The sequence below is a fragment of the Patiria miniata genome, unplaced genomic scaffold (genome assembly GCF_015706575.1).
Source record: "Patiria miniata isolate m_02_andy unplaced genomic scaffold, ASM1570657v1 HiC_scaffold_5, whole genome shotgun sequence".
In the NCBI taxonomy this organism is placed as follows: Eukaryota; Metazoa; Echinodermata; class Asteroidea; order Valvatida; family Asterinidae; genus Patiria; species Patiria miniata.
In genome coordinates, this window is record NW_024037072.1 from 4,602,795 (window position 1) to 4,628,070 (window position 25,276).

Consider the following 25,276-nt stretch of genomic DNA (forward strand, 5'->3'; position numbering starts at 1 on the left):
GGACATATTTGGTGAAAGTTTCATGTATATCCATTGTACCATTTTAAAGAATAGTGCTAGCAAAGAACACACATTTCAAACAATGCAGTCTCATCAGTACGTGATTTCAATAAACTTGTTGAACCATGGAACCGTGGTCAGAGTGTTTTTTTAGCATGTGTTCTTTGCTAGCACTTTTCTTCAAAATGGTACAATGGATATACATGGAACTTTCACCAAATATGTCCAAAATACCAGCCTATAACATTTCCATTTGCACTTGGTTTTGATAATTGCTACATATTTTTAATATTTTCTTTAATTTGGGTCCAGATCATTCTGACTCACCCTGTACAGGGATTTTCTTATTTTTTCACTGAGTAGTTTCTTTCATGAGATTTTTCCGTCAGCGATTACCGTGGTGTCATGAAATCTTGTTTTTGTATTTGATCAAATGGTGCTCCATTATACCAATATGTAAGTTTATAATCAGTGTAGAATCAAAGAACATGTACATAAATTATTAATTTTTGTATTGCTTTTACAAATCACTGTTCCACACTGTCAGCTCTGCCACCAGACATTTATTAAAAGAGCAGTCAAAGTGAACAATTATGCCAGTTGTTCCAAATATTCAATTCGTCTGTATCTCTGCTTTCATCAGAATTCCCGGCTACTTTGGAGTGTTATGCCATGTTATGGCATCCACCATTAGCCAATTTAAAATGAAAGGTTAGGGAACTTAAAAGGTAATGTGCAACAGTTGCTTTTGCTGTAATTTTCAGAAATGGATGGATTTGGGGGCTGGTATTTTATTGCAAGTATTGTTACACTGACCTGTTTAAAGTTTGTTTTCATACATGCTGGACAAACCAAGAAAAAACTGCTGTTCGTGTAGTCTGGTTTCCTGACCCTACTTCAGACGAAACAGCAATTTATAGACATCGGAAAATTGTCAGGTCAGGAAACCAGACTAGCTGGCTTGCACCCGTTCGCAGATCTGTAACCGATTGCAAACAAAATGTGCAATAACCAAATTTGGTAAATTGGGGGCAGTATTTGAAAAAGTCAGTTTTTTCCAACGATGGTTTTTGTGAAATTGATAGCACACCAGGTTCCATGATTTCACAGGATGCTTGAGACTAGTATTCACTCACAGTCCAGTAAGGTATTTCATAATAATTGGGTAGTTTTGTTTTTTGATGTTTGCAAATGTTGTAAATTACCTTCAAAGTTAAAAAAAACCCAGTATTCAGAAATTTTGGAAGTGGCTTTATATTAGGAGTTATTGTTTGTGGTCCCCACTGCAGATTCTAAGCAGCCAACTGACCCGTGCAGGCTTGGTGGTCGAGAGTTCAAGTCCCACCCCAACCAACTTGTGATTTTTTTTCACAAGCTTCAGACAACACTGAGTGATTGTGCTTATAAAATTATGTGGTTTAATTGGGGGAGTCAGGTTTGCGCAGTGGTTACTGTCCTCGCCTTCCACTGCTGTGGCCCCGGGTTCGATTCCTGTCCTGGTCCATATGCTGATTGGGTTTTCAGTCCCTACTTGATTCCGTGGGTTTCCTCCCACATCTAAAACTGTGATTTCTTCTCATTGTCTTCTCTCTACAGGTTTCTTCAGGTTTGCGAGCTACAGTGCCTGGGGAACTTTTGAGGAATCCTTGGTTTCATTACCAGAAATAACAATAGCCAATATGTAAACAAGTCTTTTGCACAGTTACCTGAACAAACTAACATGTTCAATGTATGTGCCCTTCATGGTTCTCTTAACTACTGAAAAGATACTGAAAACCTTTAAGGGGGGACCCTGTTGCCCCTGGTTCCACCTAATGTATCACTGAGACTTTATGTATTTGAAAGCGACCTAGGAACCACAGTTCTAGATGTGTTTTTTTTTTTAGATGTTTGCTTTATGTACATTTGAATACAGTTCATAGCATTGATGCCTTGATGTTGCTTTATTTTTTTTCTGCCAGGGAATTAAGATGAAATGAGAAATTAATAAGCTCGGTCAAAATGAATCACCAAGGACTTTTTGGTACCACAACGTACATGTACATCAACATTTTCAAGGGCACTTTTCTATTAATTTGTTGTTTTCTGCGATAAGCTTTAATCAAAACGCGGATGCAGTGTTTAAGTGTTACATTGCACCGACTGATGTAGAAATAACTTACATTAGGCATTTAGTGGTGTACAGAACTACACCTACATAACTACTCTAGTAACAGTGCACAATTTTTTTCTGATACATTCTCAATACAAAGCTGTCAACAGCCGAGTGAATTAACCATGAATATAAAAGTACATCTTTTGTTTTACAAATTAAGGTTTAAATGCCATTTACATGTATATTATGCTTATAATACTCTTCTGTATTAGAGGCTAAGGGAACCATCCTTTAGGAAAAGGTTCCAAATTCGCAAATTTATAACATTTTTTAACAGAATGAAACGATGATGCTACGCCCGTTCCATCCGGTATCCAGACTGGCGTTCAAGAGTCAGGCTGAACCGAATTATAAAGACTTCAATAAAGTTCGACGTTTTTAGTTACAAACGAATTCACGCGCATGTCGTCGAAAGATCGACCGTTGCAGTTGATCGGAGCGTCTGCAACGGATGACCTGGTCAACGAAAAACAATAAATACATGGAGTTTGCCTCATTTTTGAGTCGAGGCGACTGTTGTTGAACGCTATTCTGAAACGGATGATGTACGCATAGATCGACCTGCGTTACGGATGCAGACCAGTAAATATATGCCCATGGGCGCCAATGATTATATACCCCACTTCAAAAAATTGGGGGAAATACTCGCAACTCTCACAGGTGATATGATCAAGACATACATCATACAAGAGCTTGATTTACTCTTTCTTACGTCCTGAAACCCATCACCATTTTGGGGAAAAAAAGGATCTCTCCACTCCATCGCATAATAGAGCAACGTTTGTGTCCAATTTCAACCCAAATTTCACAGAAATACAGTTCAAGTTCAACGACCGATTTAGAACTCGGACCCTTCATTCCGACAAACCTTCCTCCAAGTTCGGGGCAAACTGAATTAATTAATACAGAAACTGACGGTATAAAACCGTGATTTGGCCGGCGTGGGCCTATTATTTTACTGGTCTGCAACCATGGATTGAACAGTGTTCACCATTTATGGCAGTGTGTCTCATGATGCATTTTGTGCCAGATAGGTCGATGAGATTGGACACCAGTTCTTGTCATTTTGTCCGTTGTGGGTATCAAAACACAGTGATCTTCCATCCAGATATTGATCTCTACTACAGTCTTAGTGATAGAGTTAGACATCCAACTGTATATAAAACGTCGTTATTTCAGTCCATCCAATGTTTAATTGTTGCAGACGCGACACCAAGAAAGGATGAGCGACAGGACCTGTGTCTATCTAGTTCAGAAGTCAGAGACGAGCATCCCCAGTCCTTCCACTTTCCATAAAATGCACAGATGTGCTTGTAACAACGAAGCAAACAGAATTTGAACCAGTGTTTACCAAGAGTAGACTTGGCCTAGTCGCAAAGGGTTCCTGTATTAACATTGGCCTACTTTCTTCTGCACTGAGTTGGCAAACTTGTCAATGACATCAGTTATCCCGACCATCAAGATGGGACTCATGCCAGTTTACGGCGAAAGTTAATCAAATCCAGGTCATCCAATAGTGAGCATTTACAATGTACACTATACAAGCACAAATCATCTTTTGATGATCTGAAAATGTCCGCACATCTTTCATGACTTGTAAGAAGTAAAACCGCGATTTCGCAACACTTGATGATCAAAAAGTCTTCATATTCACCGTCAAAATGTCACACAGGGTAAACCAGGTAGGATCTTCTACCAGTGCCACATGATTTCACCGGTCAGATATGTCACCATGACGACTCCGCCCAATAGCAAAATGTGATTAACCTTTGACCTTTCAGCAGAAGACAAGAGGTTGCAGTTGTTGTCATGGCAACACCAGACGCAGACGTAGTCGTCCTCGCTTATTTCGCACTCGCCATTGTTGTATGTCTTTTTCTCCGCGTCACAAAAAGTGTCGTCCACACAGCTTCGCGTGACCGTCTTGGGCAGGTAGTTGCTTCCGCCTGTAAATAAGAATGTGCTTATAGTTGCGAACATAGCCTATTCATGCATAAACCTATAAGGTGCATCAAAAGTGGAGGACAGCAATTGGAGGGTGATGTTTTTTTTAATCGTTTGCATCAGATTTTGACAAGCTTTAAAGTTGTGTTGAGTCATAAAGTCTTTGATTACTTAAAAAAGCCCTACTGGCAATTTGGTCCCAAATAGGTAAGTCGGAGCTCAAACAGACGTGGAACACATCAACAAAAGTACTGTGTATGATTTGGATTTGTGTTACCTACACGTGTGTCTTAATACATGACGCTAGGGGTACTCCGTAGTTGATTCATTAAAACGAATGGTCTACGGGGTGACCCAAAAAAATGCAACTCTGAAACATTTGCCTTTTTTTCAAGAACGTGATCTATGAATTGTAATATTTTGGATATCAGATTAAAGCTGAGAGGTCTTTTCTTATACTAAAAGTAAACATGAACGGCACAGTGAGAAAATGCCAAGTTAACACATGTCCTTTTCGGTTTTTCCAATGGTGCTTCAAACAGCTTTCATTTGTGCAATTTCTTTGATATTTTGACATACTAATGATGCTGAGAATGCTTGAAATAGGACTAAATAGGATGAGATACCTGTTCAAGTGGAAAATAAAAGGTATTTCCATCAAATGAATTTGTACTCTTGTCATATTATGTGCGTGTTGTTTGTAAGGGATAGGACATAATGCGCATCATACATTTCATGCACAGATAGGTACGGTGTACTAATCCCTTAACTGTGGTAATGCCATTGGAATGGACCAAAAAAGGAGTTGTGTTACAAAATTGGCATTTTCTCAGCAACCCAATGTGCTGTCTTCATGATTTTTTCAGTATTTGAAAGAAAACATCCTCAGCTATAATCTGATATCCAAAACATAAACATTCATAGATCACGTTTTTGCAAAAAGGCAAATGTTTCAGGGTTGCATTTTTGGGGTCACCCTATATTTATTACAAAGACCTGAAAATCGCATAGGCCTAAATATTGGTAATGTTACAGTAAATAAAACACGTCAATTTATAACCTCGATGATTTGTTACGCCAGTCAAAACTACGCGAATAATGTTTTTACCGGGAGTTAGTCACTATGGTTTTGGGGTAAAATTAAAATTTTGAGGTTATTAGAAGTTTGAGCACTCGCCTTGGTATTTGATTTGCGTGAAGCAGGTATTGAAACCCACTGTACATTGCTGTATGGCTCCTGCTTTCCTGCATTCGTCTTCGCTGGTTGAGGTGGCCGGGCAGTAGAAACACTCCATTGATTTGGCTGCAGCAAAGTAAAGAAAAATGGCAGGGTGATATTAGGTATAAAGGGCTATTGTGATTATCCTGAAACTATATCAAGCAAATCAATGCCAGAGAAAAAAGTCCCATTGGGATTTCACAGCAGAAAGCAACGGAACTAATTACAAAATGTATACGTATCGCTTTCATGTACAACAAGGTGCAAGTTTTAATAGAGCAAGATTTTCAATACTTCTCTCCAAGTCACAAAGTGTACTTTGCACAGGGTGCGTCAAGTATCAAATAGTGTTAGTACATGTATATTTGCGCCAACCGTGCATTACACACAAGAATGGTAACACATACGCTTTCTTATTGGCACATTTTACAAATAGCTTGGTAGGAACTCGACAAATCCGAACTCAGTATCATTTTGTTCAGTTCATACATTTACAGGAATGTGAAATACGGAGCGAATTTGACGTCAGCGATACATTCGCTGCGAAAGTCGCATGTTGAAATGGGTTCAACTATTGCGAATTTGCGGCACCAAAACCTGCTTTGAAGTAATTAAATCTTCATGAACCAGCAACGTGGGAAAACACTTCTGTTGTTTGTATCAGCTCAGTACTTTTAGTTTTCAGTTTTAAAGGACGTTCAAATGAAGACGCTAAACTATTCATATTTTGATTGAACATTTGAATAAAATGATGCCCCGAAAGAAAGACAAACTTGACTTGTTGACGCTTTTGGATGTAAATTGCTGACTGATGACAAATGTAATGTTTCACTGTTGTATTTAGGCTACTAGGTTACTTCTATACACAAACTAGAGACAACAGTTGTTATAGTTGCGTACTTGCTGTATGGTGCACTTGGAATCAAGTGATGTCTAAATGACTGATTAGTTCTTCTGGAATAATGTTACCCTTTCTTTATTTAATCAGCAAAACATATAAAGACAATGCAAAGTCGGCTTTGTCGGCAAGTTTATTTGTTCCACTCGAAACATCCTTGATGTACCATGTGCCACTGGCAGTAGCAACATGATGTGCGTAACAGTGGCAAGAACACGTGTGTGTAAACCAGACTCGAATACGGTAATTGATGTTGGAAGATGCCGAGCACGAATTCTTCAAATCAAGCTTAATTTCCAGTCGGGGCCGGATCCAGACGAGGGAAAGCAAAGGAGTGGATACGAACGCCTGCCGCGCGCGCCCTAAGTCGGAAACAGTTCCAAATGCATTAACTCAACCATGGAGGTAGAATTCTAATGCATTATGACTCAACCAATGTTTGTTCGATATCAAAGGTGTTTCCTTTCATGGGTGCCGTTGCTAGCGATTGGATGCAGGAGTACTTCATTCGCATATCATGAGTTTATATTCGTTTTTATCTTTCTTCAAACAACATACATAGTCAAAATACTGACTTGTTTCTATTGCTCTGGAGAATATAGTGGGGGGTTTTCTTCGGAAAACATATAGGCCTACAAGGATATAGTTGACTTTCTGACTAGTAGCTTCCCACGCATTGCTGAATTTTCCAGGCAATAAATCCTGACTATATTGAAGTAATAGGCCTATTGACTGATATTCAGTTGTACTCAACTGATACTAAATGTCAAGTAAAATTTGCTGTTTTTTGTAGTCAAAACTATCAAGAGTCGGCCTGGTGGTGGCGTGCTCAGCTTATAAGGTATGAATACCCAACCGACACAAAAAATGCATTGGCATGATTAGTGACGTTTGCTATAACGAGAAAATACACGACAAAGATCAACACCCAAAAGAAAACACTAGTTTCATTTAAAGAAGCAAGCAAAATAATATACTTTATTTAAACGAATTTTATTAACGATGAAGCGATCAAAGTCCATACAAAAACGTGCGACACGTAAACATAAAAATATGCAAAGAGTATATATGGAACTCCATGTAGCGCCCGTACTGGAACATATTTTCATGTATGCGTTCAAACACAAGGAACGGACTATTATGCCGTTCAAGTAAAACACAAGTTCATAAAGATACCTTCTCAATTACTCCAAGTATAAACCAACCACGTCATCTCCACTTCTCCGAAAACCCCCGCTAAATACTTGTGATTAAACGCGGTTATAAGACCGAGAGAGGAAAGCCTGGAGTTAAATTTGGAGCTTCGACCGCTTGGCCGTTGGGGTTCTAACTCGTTTACCACCCGCCCGTTAATTAACGCGTTTCCCCGGGCAAAACCGGTGCGTTCGTCCGGCATCGCTGGAGATGTCCCGTACACCGGGGCGCCCGTAGTTACTTCCGCACCCGTGCGTCTCAATTTGATTTGAGGTATCATCATGTGAAATGTGTGTTTTAATAAATGCACCACGTGGTCTTGGGAATTCGGATGACCATCTATACAGACCGGTGTGGCTCGGTCAGTCTGCAAACTTGTCCCCAGGGGGGAAACTGATTGGTCAGCGTCCCATCAGCGATGCCGAGGTTGTACGAGGTTGATCCGGCCCACCGGACCTACTTGACCTTAATTATCGTGGCGGATCACGTTATGCTAATTCAAAACAATCCTATTGCAAACGCGGTATTCGGTTTCAACGTTATGATTGCATGTACATGAAAGTTACAATGTCTTAAAATAAAATATATATGCCTGTGGGCAGATGTTTTTAAAAATATGCCTGACACTGGTTTGGATCATTTACTTTCGACTTGTATTTTGAGACGTAGGTTCCAATTGTCACGTAGTGCATCATATGGAATTGGTTCACCCAGATTATATTTATCGGGGGGGGGAGGTTAATACTCCAACTCGAAAAAAAATATGTGTTTTTTTATTCTCCATCTTCTATCGACAGCTTCTGTAAGTGTAACGGTTGTTCTTTTATATAATTATAAAGGCTGTTTTGTCACGAACTACACGTCGCATATTTTTTGCGTGTAAAGCTCGTGCAAACATGGCGGCCGGCCTGAAAAGCCTGAAAAATAGTGGCGAGTCGGGCAACGATTACTACATCGAACCCGACTGACAGTAACATAACAACAGTACATCTCAAATGTTCTGTAAACAGCTACGCCTACACGCCCGTCTATCCAACTAAAAATAGACCCTACCTGTTATTTTTGTTTAACATAAGGGCCTCCGTTTTCATTCAGTCCATTTTTTGTTGTTTAATCTTGCCTTAGCTATTTTTTTCCTCATCTGCGTCATTCATGATGTACTCTAGAGTGACGGATTTCCTCTTACGGAATCGATTTGCCACATACACCTGGGGCACGGGAAAGTCTCCGGTTTCGCAACGGGGTGCACTTTCCCAAAAATTGATTCGCCAACGCCGGTCTTCAAAATTAATTCTTTCCCCGTATAATGCGTATACATTGTAAATAACTTACGAATGTTAAAGAGAGAGACTAATAACAATGATCACTATTCATTTTTCCCATTGTTAGTGGGAAGAATCATGCATCAATACTCCTTAGATGGAATGTAGTAGTTGTTAATGTTCAGGGACGTCAGTGATTATTCGAAATATTTACTTGTATGTCCAGGGAATGTAATTTTTTAGTTTTGTACACAAGTAAGCGTGCTCTTCGTCCGTTCAATCCACAAAAATGACATTCCTCCTTACTTTCAGAGTAGGCCCTATACATGTATAAATGTAATTCAACGATGATAAAATGATCATTTGGTTTTCCTTCAAAAGCAAAATAGAAAGGCCTACGAAAACTAGTTTTCTTTGTCACTAATGACATTTATTTTTTAAAGACATTTTCGTAAAGTAATTTCTTTCACAACATGCAGTCACAATAGTCGTCTGCCGTTCGTTATACGCGCACACACGCAACGCCTATATTGCGCAGACCATGCGCAGACCAATATTTCCCGCCAACTCGGAGGCATTATTGCATTGCACGAGGGCAAACTCTTTTCCCGTGTCGCGTTTCCAATATTATTCGTTCGCGGAAGTAACGGCAAGTGTGGTCTGCAATACATGACAAGCTCAGAGGCATGGTTTTTTTTTTTAAATTGCCGAGGCAAGAGACGAATGAAGTTTTTTCTGTCTTTTCTCCCGCGGCGCAATTCATTTGCATGGTCCCCTCTGATGTTGTATATTGCAGAATTTTCAATCGTTCGTGTCCGTCGCTCATTGATGTATCCCGCCGAGAAGATCGCTTGGAGCCGCCCTGCGTCTGCGCTGTAGACGTGATTCAAGCTCATCTGTTTATACTTGGATAGCCCTCCTCGTCTATCAAACTGCAATAACATGTATCACAACCGAGCACGGAACATTATGGCGCTCTATAGCACACCCATCGTTTTAAAACTGTTTTTCCAATCAAAGTTCAACCAAAGGATGGATGCATTAAATTTTGAAAAGGTAGAGGAAAAATAAGAATCCGTACTAGTGTTCTCAAAATAAAGGCACCACTAACATAATGTTTGCTTGTTAAAAAAAAACATCTAGTTTGTCTGAACATGTTTACAAATTTTGGTTGAACAAAACAAAGTTCACTACAGCGGCATTCCAACCTGCGATTTCCAACACACTTAAACGCGTGCATGATCATAAAAATGTCACTAAGTACAAGGGCGGATCCAGAACACAATTTTTTGGGGGGGGGCCCAAAAAAATTGTGGTCCCCCCAAAAAGTGGGTAAAAAAATTACGGCGTGGGGTTCCGAAAATGTTTTGGATTCTAGATGCTCTGTGGTGCGATCTGAGGCAATATCTGACCACTTTAACCAATGTTTTTTGAGGAAAAGATGGTGGTGTACTCATTGCCTGCCTTTATTGCGATGTCACATAAAAAAAAAAATGGTTTCGTTTTTTTTTTTGGGGGGGGGGCCATGGCCCCCTTTGGCCCCCCCCCCGGATCCGCCCTTGACTAAGTATCATTAATTTTAGGTCCACGAACTTACAATATCAAAAGCTCTGTCAATGACCACCCACCGAGGGGACTCGACTCGAATGGAGGCTACTAGCTTCATTTGCCATCGGCGGCTCAGCAGACCGCGAAGTTCAACCGGCTGCCACCACGCCTCAACATTAATTTTCTAGCCGTAATTCGTGGTGTTCATTTTATCCGTGCAAAATTTTACATCCTGTCGTAAGTTCCCTTTTTGGTTGCACATTTCTAAGATACATGTTCGGTTCTTACTGTCGTTCTTTTGTTTTCAATTTAAAAGAAATCACTTATATCAGAAGATAGTCGAAGATAGATGTTGGGCCTAGAAATCTCCATATAGTCCAGTGGTATCACTACGCATGGTGGAACAAAAAAAAACCTTCAATTCGATTGAGGTTTATGTCGTGGTTTCAGATTGGAGACACCTTTATTCGACAGCACGAACGTTCCAATGTATTTTTAAAAAATAAATAATAAACAAGAGGATTGAGAACTATACCGAGCAACCGCGGTATTCCGGTTTTATTTCTTCGCTGCTTTGATTTACGCTGACCGGGGGGGGGTATCAATTGTGTCGATAAATTGTGGGGGTTTTTTCCGTTAAAAAAAAAAACGATAAGACTGAAAACACGTGGACTGTTCATTTCTTTTTTTTCAGGCGGACTTTGGTCGTTTCTTGATCGGCTGACACGAGAGGCCTATAAGGAGTCAACGATTAGACAATTACGATGTAGAAAGGTTAATATTAAAGTGCATGTACGTACACCATGGGCAAATCGTCCCGCTAAAAGCCAGTGTGGTAAAAGTGAGACTTTTGAAGTTGTACAGTTTCCCAATTGGCTGTGAGTTCTCATTGTTTTGTTGAGACATGCGCAAAGCAGTGAATATTATACAAATAATGAACACGAGCCTGCGTGAGTGGGTGGCGGATTAAAACCTGAGTTGGCTGTGGACCTCTGTCATCACAGGTGTAAGGCAATTGTGCCAACCTAACTTCATAACAAGTTCGAATTCTCAGATTAAAGTGTTTAAGTGTTGTTTTGCATTGAAAAGTAAAGTGGCTTCAGCTTTATCAAAGACATTCAACACTGACTACAGGCCAAATAACATAAAGTTATGACAATATTAAATAACATCACGGCAGAATTTCGACAAAGGTTGGGTTTTTTGGTTCAGTGCACGCAGAGGACGACGGCACGTAAATGAATATTTTTACCAAATTTCCCGCCACTAATTTGGCGCCATTGCTGCTGAGAAAAAAACATAGATGCAGACACAGCCATCTGCCGAATCATGTGAAGTGTAGATTTAATTATCAGTGTATAGATTAAATCACAGAGGGGCAGGGCTCGCTCGTCCAAGACTTAGTGAGCAATGTTCATTAAAGTCAATGACATTACAATGACATGCCACAAGCCTTAATAGCCGGTGTGGTATTAAATCTGAACTCTATGAAATAAGTACTCATTGACCGCACTGCGCATGTCTCGATGCAAAGACCAATACGAACCCCAGACACGCTTAAGGTTGACCAATAAGGTAAAAGGTATACCATATTTTCACGGGAGTCATGTAGACGCCACCATTTCAAAGATTTTTATTTTCCCCTCTCTTTTGTTTATGCATTATTGTCAGTATTGCATAAGATTTTAAGTGTTTTTTTAAATAAATATTCTTTTTAGTTAGGCTGTTTTTAACTTATATTGTGATATATGCACGCTTGGTATGCATAAAAATGTGCAAGGCCAGACTGAGAATTTCACATGAGATAATAATTTGAATTTAAATTGAAATAGAAAAGATGTGGATCTGACTTACGATACATCATGTACGGTGTGTCAAATGCATCTGAGTCGATAATTCATAAATATTTCATCAAAAAGGTGGAAATAAATTTAAAAGATCTCATCAAATGCATTTTCATGATGCGAGTCCATTGACGTGCAAACAGAATCATTGAAATTGTACAGAGAATCGCAACACCTACATTCGAACGATATCACGGACGTGCTCCCAATCTCTACGAGATAGATAGCCGAACAACAGTCGCTTTCACCCCGGGGACCTTTTTGTAATGATTGGTGGGACAGGGTCAGGTATCGCCAATTTTCTCGTGCTATACTGACGGCATAATTTTGATGAATGCAGATCGGGATGTATCAAGTTAGCGGGGGACGGAGCATGGGGACATATAGTAAGTGACATTTTGTAGCCTTTAAGAGAGAATCGATATTTCTTTTCAGCGTCTCCTGCATGTTTTTGAATGAAAAATTATACTGAGATACGAGAGAGGATGACACGAAGTCTGCTTCAAGTACATGAATGTATAAACATGCATAAAGGCCTAATAACACAATTCAACGGAGGGGCTGTTTTTCCGATGGATAAGCGAGTGCGGATTTGAAGCTTCGTCAAGCGCAGTATAGACCCTTTGCATGGGAGCCTTTTTTGAGACTGAATTTTTGTTTTTATTATGTTTGTTCATGAAATGGTACCCCACCTCCATCTCCCCCCCCCCCCACAACAACAACAATTCAAGATGGCTGCTGTTCAGAAACATTAAAAACATATTATCAAGCTAAATAAGAAATATCTTTTTGTCAGAACAAATATCAACGAAACCCGTCAATAATTAAAATATTCTTGGTATTTTTTTTCTGTTAACATTCGATCTTAAAAGTATATATGTTTGGGGTGTTTTTAGTGTTCCTTACTTTTAAATTACTAGTATAATATATAACACATTACTGTTTTTATGGATAAGATAATAACGAATTCTTGTACAGGTATATCTTGAATAGAGCAATTCTCAATCCGACGGGACATTAGGTTTCTCCCTCTGAGCTGACCACAGTCACAATATCAATGCAGTGCTCTCGTATTTAAATATCCAGACATGCATCAGCCGTAGACTGCCAATTAAAAAGGGAGGCGAGAACTCACGAGATTGCTCGTAGACGTACGGGTGTTACGTTACCATACGTTACGCCAATTCGGTAGCCAGTCTGTCGCAGTATTTGCACTCTCCACTATACGGTACATCTCGTATCATGTATCGTGTATGCAAACGTGTCTGAGAACATTGCCCCAATTTCCGTTTAGTCTGCTTGTCGTCTCCTGCTAGTACTATGCAACACTATCTGGGCATGTTCCTAGTTGCAACGAGAAATCCAAACCGAGTTCGAAAACAAACAACGAAGAAAGGAAATGATGGTCGTGCATTGATTTTGTGAGGTCGTTTTACGTATTTCTGGAGCAGTGACATTGTTCATCAACACTTCCCGTGTACAGGTGTTTGTATCGGGTGCATACCTATGTTCCCCAATACCTTTGTTCCCCAATACCTATGTTCCCCAATACCTATGTTCCCCAACCCAAACCTTAACCATCGATCTAACCCTAACCCAAATCCTAAGGATTTGGGGGAACATAGGTATTGGGAAACATAAGTATTGGGGTCGGGTAGACCCCGTTTGTATCCACCAGGATATATCTTTTGTAGCCATGGAGGTAATCTCTAATCAACAGGTGTATCTCTCAATAATCTAAATGAGTTAGATTTGCTGTTAGACTAGTGGGACAGTGCTTTTATAAAAATTAAAAAAAATGAAATACAAAACCGCCATGTGGGCTATACGACCCATGCGGGTTTTTTTTAATGCAATCCTTTTTAGTTGAAAATGCACCTTTGTGTTCCATTAAATCTATTTTCAATTTCGTTTTGCCATTTTCAAGGGTATTTTGTTGCCTTTTTTATTTTTATGCTAATGCAAATTTGCATATTCATGAGCAAAACTGTGATGTCATTCCGGGCAGATCTTCAATGTTACAGTTATTTCAGCACAAAATGTCGCTAGAATTTTGACATTTTGCTGTCGAAAATTTTCTTTAATTTGGTGATTCGTTGTTGTGTTAGTACATACCAGTAAGCCAATGAGCAACCCTCTCACACAAATATTTTCAAAGCGCAAATTTTGGGTTCATAATTTGAAAAGAAACCCCCTAAAATGAACATTGTCCTGAATGACATCACAGCAACAGCGCCCTCAGTTGTCCGGAAGAGAATGGAAATTTAAAGAAGTGCACTTTTCAATAAAGTTAACCAAAAAGGGATGTCAAATAATTTTCACACATTTTCAGAGGAGTAGAAAGTTGCACAACATGACTGTGTTCCTAAGAAATTTCATCGCATGGACCCTTTAAGTAAGTTGTAAACACAAAATTTTGCTTAATATTTTCTCACACTTATTCAAAGTGGTATGTTGCGATAAAAGGCCCTATTTGAGTTTGATTTGGGTAAGTTTCCGAGGGCAGTTTTGTTTTTACATCATGACGTAAACACGTGTATGTAGCAACACTAAACGGTCCACCCTTCGTGTTCATTATTCATTGACAACAATTGGCCTTCACTCACTGACACGTCTCCCGTCTATTTGCAAGCAAATCGACCCAAATTACCCTCCGTTGAACCGCTGCCCGCGTCGACATTTAATAAATTATGTTCAAAGTCATGCTCGAAAATGTCAGCCTGACAGGATGTAATAGTCTCGTCCGCGAGGTTTTTAATCTCAGTTCATCACGAAGGGTCTGGTAACAAGAGTGATTTGATCACAAGAGGATCGAGTAATTTCGACACGGCTTGGGGCTACGAGAGGTAATTACTGTTTCTGGTAGCAATGCGTGGTCTTCAAGACTGTAAAGATTCTAATCAATGACATCGGGATTAAAGAGCCCATGTAATGAATTTCAAATGACAACGTATTTCGATGCCTGTGCCCCAACAATTTGTGATACTCGGACATCCTCGAAATGTTTTATTTCAGTGCACTTTTACTTAATACCCGTGGACTTAAAAAAAAACACCTTAGGGCGCGGCTGCTTTGATGTAAATCAATGAGAAGTTTCGAAGTGATTATAATGAAATAAATTAGAATGACGCATTGGATTCTAACTGTTACCTCTCATGCCGCATGAATATTTTGATTTTTTTCTCCTAAATCCGTTTGACTTATAAAAACAAAGTACAACTGCCCTAGTCTTCAAAGGATAAACTATAATCGAAACTTTAATACCAACGATGTAAAACTATGCGATACGAAGGGAAAGTACCGCTGTTAGGCCCTAGGCCTATATAGTTTTCAGTAATGTAACACCACAAATCGATGAACACATGGCGGGAAATAGAATACCAAGTAAGCAAGATATGAATTCTGAGCGGTCGATGAGGACTATACGAGTAGTATGGAGCTCACGGTGTAATGAAAGATGATTCTCTCTGCGTAAAGAATATTGAAGTCTTGAACAAGATCTGAACTTCAAACTTCATGTTACAGATGAGGTCGATTCCAGCGTTATGAAAAGAAGTGTAACAGAGCCAATTAACCTGATTCAGAGAAATGATCCAAAACTCCGAGTAGTCAGTATTCTCCTTGACAAAAAGTACTAAGCCTAGATTATAGATATATAGGATTTGAAAAATACATTTCAGGTTTATTCACTGTGCTCGTAAAAGCTCTGTCACGAACATTACAAGCAAATGGGTTATTGAGCCGGATGCTGACGCAATTTGGAACATTTAACACGTTGTAATGCACGTTTTTACCGGCCAGTCATCATGCTATTTATGCGTCTATGTACAGATGTTTCAGTAGAATTTGTTCATTTACCAACACACACACTTGCACCCACCACCACTGAGCCTCGCATGCGATTTTCGCCGCCGGACAACATTCTCGGCGGGAAGGATGTCTAGCACACCGATTGCCATACATGCAAGCACCGGGTCGGCCGTACTTTCTCCAAGTTCATGTGCATACCTGACGCCGTTCATTTATCGCGCATCACGTGAAGCTAGCACGGAATCGATAGTCCTGCTAAATCGAACGGACGAAGCCATCATAGTCCTACAATACTTGCCGTCCGCCATTATGCTGACGCCAGTGATTTCACTTCGGGCAAAAATCAGGGTTTTTTTCCTTACCTGAGAAAGTTGCCGCTTTTTAGGCCATTTCCGCTTTTTCCACGCATTTGATCACACTCTTACACTACGATTACCCCGAAGAGGCAAAGATACCGAAATGAATTTCGAATTTTTGTGAATAAATTTCTCAGATTTTCTGTGTTATCCCCTGAACTCGTTTTTCTCCTGTTTAATTTAGGTTCCAATGTAACTCTGGAATGAATTGATCCATTCGGGTTCCAAAGTAATTCTGGAATTAATTGGTTTATTTAGGTTCCAATATAACTGGCATGAATTGGTCATAGGTTCCAATATCTGGAATGAATGGGTCTTAGGTTTCAATGTTACTCTGGAATGAATTGGTCTTAGGTTCCAATGTAACTCTGGAATGAATTGGTCCATGTATGTTCCAATGTAACTCTGGAGTGAATTTGTTCATTTAGGTTCCAATGTATTCTGAAATGAATTGGTCCATTTAGGTTCCAATCTAACTCTGGAATAAATTGATAAACATATAGGTTCCAATCTGAAATGAATTAGTCTTTGGTACTATTATCTGGAATGAATGTGTCTTAGGTTCCAATGTAGTTCTGGAAGTTGGTCTGAGGTTCCAATGTAACTCTGTAATGAATAATTTGGTCCATGTATGTTCCAATGTAACTCTGGAGTGAATTGGTCCATTTAGATTCCAATTATGTATTCTGAAATGAATCGGTCCATTTAGGTTCTAATCTAACTCTGGAATAAATTTGTCTTTGTAACCGTAACTATGGAATGAATTGGTCCATTTAAGTTCCAATGTTGGTCCGTTTATGTTCCAATGCAACTCTGGAATGAATTCACCCATTTAGGTTCCAATACAACTCTTGAATGAATTGGTTTGTTTAGGTTCCAATGCAACTCTCGATTGAATTGGTCCATTTATAGGTTCCAATGTACTCAGAAATTATTTAGTACATTTAGATCCCAATGTAAGGCCAACAAAAAAAATAGTCGGTCTCTGGTCAGCGCGCGCGTCGATTTTAATCATGCGCGTCAATCATTTTTCCCAAATTTTTCGCGGTAGCTACAACAGTGATCTCTATTGCCGCACCTCCTCAAATGTTTGTACCAAGGAGCACCAAGGAATTGGGAAATTGCACAAAGGCAAGTGATGGAGGGCACCAAGGCAAATTATGGAGGACACCAATGTATATGAGGACACAAAAAAGCAAAATAGTATCCACCTTGTGGGTACTATTTTGGTACCTAAATTGGTACATTTAGGTTCCAATATAAATGAGTTGGTTCGTTTAGGTTCCAATGTTACTGAATTGGTCCAATTAGGTTTCAATGTAGCCTAACTGAAATGAAATGGTCTTTTAAATTTGGAAAAAAGCGTTTATCAGACCAGCTTTATGGTGACATATAACATGTAGAAAGTATAATATGGTGTCTACTGCACTATAGCGTGTGAATTTAACAAAATTATCTTGGGATACCATCAACAAGATTCGTGTTTGGAGACGAACAAGATGCTCATGAATATTCACCAATATTTATGTCTACAATGCTTTGTGGAAAATATATATGACATTAACCATCCGACGTGACAAAAATTACACGACGTAATGATATTTTTCTCGGCGCCAAATATACTTACCGTCAAATCCAATCTAAGGTGACCTTGAGGGGACATAGTCGCAACTTTCTTTACCACCTGAGCCATGTATCCATGGTTGCCTAAGTTGATTAGCAAAGTGGGGCAATTCAATTCACTCTACACAACTGGAAAGTGGTATTTGCAAAACATGTTGTCTGTGTCGTCTACTGCAACGTAAGTGCACGGGACATTTTTTTACATCATTGATGGCTGGATACTTGCAGGACGGGCGTGTACGCTGTTATCAATTTTGATATTATTACCACAATATCATGCATGAAAAGCATTCAAAGGCAATGCCGACGTCATGTAGGCAATATCTGGGTAATGCACGACACTCCACTGTCCATTCCATTCAGTGATAAGAAAGTAGAGGAACTTATACGCAATCATTCAGTTAACTTCACTTTACTGTTGCCAAGCACATAATGTAGCGTCATCTTCCGTGATTGACAAGACACATTTCCAGACTATTGAACAAAAGTCGGCCAAAATTCAACCGTTCATGTTCTGTTTTAATCTCTTTTTAAAGAACAGCGACTAAAAGAGCCGTGAGCATGAAAAGATCGGGAGATTTAGGGTATCACGGGTATTTAAACACGGTGACTTTTTTTACTGACGAAATTTAAGAACTATAAGTTTGTTTTGCTGATTTTACTTAATCAGGTCTGATTGGTAAAACCGTTTGTTTTCGCAGGATCAGATAGGACGAGGCTCGCGATGGACGTGCACATAAGCGGACAGCCATTTGCCCTATAACCCGGCGATGCCATAGAAACCACTCATCACCCAATCTCCATGGAGATAGATTGACACGTTCCCGGTTTGGCAGCCGATCCGATTGAGCCACGACCCCCCCCCCCCCCCCCCCCCCCAATGAGAACGTGTCTTAGCCGTTGCGTGCCGGTGCGATACACTATGAGAGAGGATTTCATTTCCGTTCCGTACTCATGTTCTCGTCTTACATGTTCTCATAATGCCTGGACAGGAATGGGTTTTGCAGACAGAAGTGCAACTGAAATTCGAACATCTCTAGGTCGCTTGTCACTTGCCCAAATAAGGAGGAGACTTTAAAGCTGTTGCAGATTTTATATTGTCTACTTATTGATTTCAGTTCAACTCCAACTATGAAACGCACTTCCCCCATTTTCCAAAGCAGTCATAACTTATAGGTACATGTATCCTGTGGTTTTCTTGAGCTCTAATCCGGAGTGTCAAATATCTTTGGTTAGGTCTAGAAACCTTTTTTTTTTAGGCCAATGCAGACCTCTTTTAACGTCAAACCTTTAACGGAATGGGAAATGTAAAAAGGGAGGCCATTTTATATCGTGTTCCCAGAAATCTATTCAACACTAAGTACAGGGTGATGCAAAAAGAAGGAAACCCATTTTTGACAACAATTTTCACCTACTTGTTGAACATATTTCAACAATTCAATTTAATGGTATTAAAATATTGATCTTGAAACGTAAGTTACGAAAAATGACTGAGATATGGTAGTTTAAAAATTTCATGTGCCAAACCTGTTTGTCCACGGACGGCTTTATTCCATCCGCTTGACCGAGCTCAAGAGCCTAATTTGAAGACAAGAATAACCCACACTAGACTTACACGTGGACAACAGTGATTTTTGTGACTTGTATTCAAATTAGGATAATATCACTATTCTTGCAATTTGTTTAATGATTTTTTTTCACCACGTATGGTTGAAGAGCTATACTTCACTACATAATAAAAAAAACACAGTTCAAAAGTTAAGTTAGAAGGTTAAAATTCTTGTCAAATTTTCCCTCTTCTTTTTGCACCACCCTGTAGTGTGCCTTATGCGCCCAATGCATTTTGTAGTGATTGCTCCAATATATTCGCATTTGAGTCCAGCAGAAACACGGAACAATGTTTATTTAGCAATTGGTGTTGCAAAATATTCATCTTCATGTAAATACATAAAATAAATATTGCATCGGCTATTCCTTAGATTATACTTTGATTGAAAATGCAGGTTTGTCGTGAATAATGACAATGGCAAGGTACGAATAATATATATTTACACTTATTTCTGCAAAGAGTCATGACATAATTCATCGCAACATATATATGACAGAGTGGCACAGCTGTAGGCAATAACAGCTGTAATTAAGGTCGTTCGAGAGAGAAAAAATTGCCGGACACATTTCGCGGGTGAATGCTTTATTAAAACGCAATGTCATCATGGAACACATGCATTCATTACATGCATTCCTGCTGTGCTACCTGACTACAGTGTACATGCTGTGCGGTGGTAACTTAGGATGAGGCATAAACATTGAATCTACCTAATTATTGCACGGAATGTTTTATTAGTGGCGAGAAAGACTGACAGGTTGGGGTAATTATTATAACATAAAGCTCAAGGAGATTGCCTTTATATGGAGACAATGGAATGTTGCCATTGGATCAGTGGATCGCAGTATTCGTCACGACATGATTTAAATGGGACTTAAATAAATGGAATGTACCATAGAATTTGCAATCATTATATAATCTTAATCAGACTGCTGCCAATCTGCACTGGAGTAGAACTCACTGCGTAGTCTGCCCTCGAACAATTATTTTAGATCCACTGTTGCCGAAATCTCGTTGCCTCAATAATTCCTCAGTTGCCTCGGGTTGCTTCAGTTCTTTTAATTAAACAGTATAGTTAGCTGCAATGGTAAACGTCAAATCGCCCCTTCTGTTCACTCTACCCAAGACGTTTTACCAAAGCGTGTCGGGTATTACATGTTAGATCGCTTCCACCGTAAGTTTAAATTCCTGCCATGTGCTTCACCGGGCCGCAATTACAATGCAATGTATTGTGATTATGGGCTATAGTATGTGTTGCTAAGTTACATGCTTTTAGGTCGTTGCATTGTTATCCACATTAGTTTTCATGACTAGCTTAGCGCCGTTCGACATGAAGAGAAAATTAGGGCTGTAGGTTCTTTCTCGACCTTTGAATTTTCACTTCTTCATGTAATTAATTACCCCTCCGTTTGGTCGGTTTGTACCTTATACGTTTTTGGTCAGCACGTGACCACTATACTTAGCCTACTCAATTTCGTGAATTTCTCGCACGTTTCAACAGTGTAAGAAACACCTCTTTTTGTATTATTCGCAGTAATGTTATTTCAACACAGCCCCGACCTCAGTGCAAGATTCAGTCTAGGACGCCATAGCAAATGACATGCGCAAAATGTAAAAGGATAGAGCAGGGTTGGTCCTCCGTTGGCGTCAAAGTCTGAACTTCCGGGGTCCATCGAATAAGTCGATTTCATACCCAGTTGTGTAAATACAGTTTTACTCCCAATATAATAAAATGATCAATTTCTTCGCAGACAAAGTTTTTTTACTACAATTTTGCTACATTTTCGATTTGGTTTTGCATTCACCTATATTGCATGTACCTCGCCCGCAGAATCCGCAGAAACGCAATAACGCCCTTTTGGGTAAAACGAGGCACCACGAAAGGTGAACGGACTTTCACTCCAGGTTTGCAAAATTGTTTTCACGATAAAAGATAATCATTTTTCACCCCATATTTAATCATTTTGACGATGAAGCAATATTATAAAGACCTACTTTGTTATTTTGGATGAATATCTGGGCGCAGGTATCCATACCTTGGTATACATATATTAATTTGAATTCACTCCGAGGAAGAAGTAGGTTATGCGGGTATTAGGCCATGAGTCCACTGGGAAAACACAGGCACCAAGTGGATACGAAACCACGTCTACCGGACGCCGGCAGTGTGCAATGTATATAATTATTTAGGGTACTTACCGCATGACATTAGCCGCAGCAGAATGATGGCCAGAGCTGCTTGGAGCGTGCAGGCAACGCCTATCTGCATGATGTCGAGTACTATTTTACTAACCGAAAATACTCCAGACACCGTCTCCACCTCGAAATGTTCTCCTCCCGTGGATAAATCTGTGATTTATATAAGACTCGCTGGTTGAGATGTCGCGCCGTACCAGGCGGTGTATTAGTCATGGGGAAATGGTCTTCAGCCTACGGGCTGTGACACTCTCGGATATCGCTTGCCGTAGTGTGTCAGTGGTTCGTTGGTTTGCCGTGCACGACCACGACTCGCTGCGTGGCTATAACCTCCCTAGTCGATCTCTTCTCCTTCCCCGTATGATGACGAGCTAAATGAACCATACAGGTGATGAGTTACTGGCTCACCTCGGCAGGCAGAGAGGGAGTGATGTACACGCGTTCACCGTCCATCTGTACCGCTTGGTACAAGTCTGAGATGTGCATCCACTACTTCAATCAATCACCCACCCAACATTTCCCGATTTACACACTTCAACCAGTCACACAAACAAACACATGAAGGCGGGATGGACCGAGGACGTACTTGATGACCACACATCAAATGGTAATCTTGCGTGCACTAGTCCTACGTGATGTTAGCGGTTCTACGGTATGGCGATATAAATTGCGTATACGCGTACCCGCATATACTCTGCACTGCTATCGTACCCTGAAAGCACGACGGGCGGCGCTTTTGAAATCCCCGTAGTTGGGACCGTACCGCGTTGCGAGCGGTATGTGAGCTCGTACCGGCCCGCAATTATAATGTACGCCCAGCCAATGATGGCTTTCTGTAAATGGTCCTTGCTCTATGCTGTAAGTGATCCTTTTTGGGGGGACACGAAGTGGTGTGTGTGTGTTTAAGCACGTGATTAAGTACGACGGTATCTTTAGCACCGGTAAATTACCAAGCAGAATTGGTCAGGGTGCAGTAATTTATCACAAGGAAATGGTCAGTTTTATCATAACAGTGGGCTCGTGTAAATAAACTCATTGGTGGTGTTTGTGATTCTGGAGATGACTAGGTGATTTTTCTCTCCGCCTTGAATTATGTTCGACTTTGATCTTGGAGGAATGGTTCTTATGACGCTTGTGGTTTTTCCCAAGGGTATACACTCTCAAAAAGTACCGGGTCAAATTTGACCCGGAATCCGGGTCCTGGGCCTGACCCTTTTCCCGGTCAAAAATGTCACTTTTCCGGGTCAAAATGGCATGTTTCTGGGTCAAAATGACCCAGAAATTTTGACCCGAAAGTGTAATTTTCGACCTGGAAAAGGGTCAGACCCCATATGACCCGGATTCCGGGTCAAATCTGACCCGGGACATCTTCAAGTGGATGGTGGGCGTCGACAAACTCTTGTGTCGAAATTCAAACTCGACACAAGATGGCCTTTTAAGTTCTTGGCTAGGGCCGGCCGCTTTTTCTCGAGGTTTAAACGGTCTCATATCAGTATTAAAAAGCCAGCTGATCTATTTAGTATCTTGTGGGAGAAAGGATTGTGAACGGAATGATCTTAAAACAAAAAAGAGTGAATGAATAACTTTCCAATGTTGATGACCTTCATACTGACGTTACGGTCGACATCCAATCACAACCCACAATTCTGGCGTCATAAATTAAATGCCTCTGCTGCCGGAACCAGAGCAGCAGAAAGTGGGCATCTCATGAAACATGATGAACTTTCAAACCTTGGCCTCCCAGAAAATGAATTTGAAAGTATTTACTTGCTGTTTTTATTATTTGAATGAACCATTCATCGGGGATTTGTACAAAATACAATTAAAAACCTATGAATGTGTCCCTCTAGTCTAGAGGGAAAAAAGGTTTCCGTTTTTGTCATTCCATGTAGGCCTATGTTTTGGCTTTATTTCGGTTTTTTTCAGTATACCACACTCTGAACACTCCTGGGCCAAATCTGAGCCGGGTTCTATTTGGTCTGACACTTTTCCGGGTCAAAATGCCACTTTTCCGGGTCAAACTAATGATACTGATTTTTCTGGGTCAAAATGACACTGGTTTTTCCGGGTCAAAATGACCCGGAAATGAGTCAGGGAAGTGTTATTAATTTGACCCGGAAGAGTGTAATTTTGACGCGGGAAAAAGTGTTGAACACGGAAAGTGTCATTAATTGAACACGGAAAGTGTCATTAATTTGACCCGGAAAAGTGTCATTAATTTGACCCGGAAAAGTGTCATTAATTTGACCCGGAAAATAATTCGACATACAATGATGGGGAAATAGATAAAAAGTGTCATTTGACCCGGAAAAGTGATTTTGAACCAGAAAAGTGTCACAGGCCAAATAGAACCCGGGTCAGATTTACCGGGCGGGTCAGATTTGACCCGGGACATTTCAGAGTGCAGTTCCTAAATTAATGATGGAAGAATTAGTTTGACATACAATGATGAGGAAATAGATAAAAGCTTTACTTTTGATTGATGCGGAAGATTTAGACAATCAATTTGTGTCAACAACCTGTCTTCTTTCGTCATCGGCACAGACTTAAAGAGAATCTTAATTCATCATGTCAGTCAAACTCTGTGACCTGCATATGCCAAGATGGAGCGGGTATCGCTCATAATTCTTTCAATATTTACAAGCACTCATCCCGCACGTGTGAACGGCGAAGATGATGGAGGCGTTCGAAGCGGGGCTCGCCTGCAAGAGTCGATGGGGGAGACAGGTGGATCGATACCCATAACTCAGGCTGACTTGAGAGCGACTTAATCATCAGCCTCACACGGCGCGATAAAGGTCCCAGTCACTTCACCCTGCGTGTGTGCCGGGCGACCACGCGTGAAATCTGTGCGTATTATAAAGACAAGGCTGTCGCACGCGGGTATATAATGCATACTCAGTGAATTAATAAAGACAGGAGAATTTAAGGAAGGGAATGTCTTCCCCGCTTTATCTTTAGATGTCACTGATTGCTGTGAGCCATGACTATTTTTATTACTCAAATCCATTCCTTTTAACTGTATTGAAATATTGAAACATAATTTTTGTTTCAATTTTTCAAAGCACTTGCATTTTTCAACATTTTGAAATGACCAATGCTGTGTTACTGACAACTGGGGGCGCTGTTGCTGTGATGTCACTCTACTGCGGGGGAGTTTCTATTTAAATTATAAACCCAAAATGCAGCTTATTGAAAATATTGGTTGATCGTGAAGTTTTATAAACTTTGCCATGGCAAACGCTCCTTAAATTCTGGCATCTTTTGATGACGCTGATCTAGACGTTGGATCTAGAACATCTCATGGTTTTGCATGTAAATTCGCATTAGTAGTATGGACACTATGAAAGGCCCCGTATACGCAAGACACCCTTAAAATGGCAAGTCAAAGATTAAACATTCAAATTGAAGGTGTCCTATTTCAAGGGTTGTATTAAGCAAAATTCTATGAAGAGCTTATAACTAGTTGACATCTCGTCAGATGTCGCTCGAAGCGTATTCGCCCACCCCACGTTTAGTCCAACTTTATATCCGAGACGTTAAGATGTTAAAAGAACCATGATTTTGTCGGAGGTGAAGTTTTAAAGGTATTCTACATTACAAAGACTTTTGTGAAAAAAA

At 40.1% G+C, this 25,276-nt stretch overlaps 1 protein-coding gene across 1 annotated transcript; it reads right to left on the reverse strand.

Annotated features, from left to right (window-relative positions):
- Nucleotides 1-3,682: 3,682 nt before the first annotated feature.
- On the reverse strand, nt 3,683-22,444 carry LOC119740488. The gene is made up of 3 exons (XM_038215810.1): nt 21,659-22,444; nt 5,277-5,402; nt 3,683-4,101 (listed from the first exon to the last, which is right to left on the reverse strand). The coding sequence occupies exons 1-3, from the start codon at nt 21,726-21,728 to the stop codon at nt 3,848-3,850; spliced, it is 450 nt and encodes a 149-aa protein (XP_038071738.1). The 5' UTR covers nt 21,729-22,444; the 3' UTR covers nt 3,683-3,847.
- Between the last annotated feature and the right edge of the window lie 2,832 nt (nt 22,445-25,276).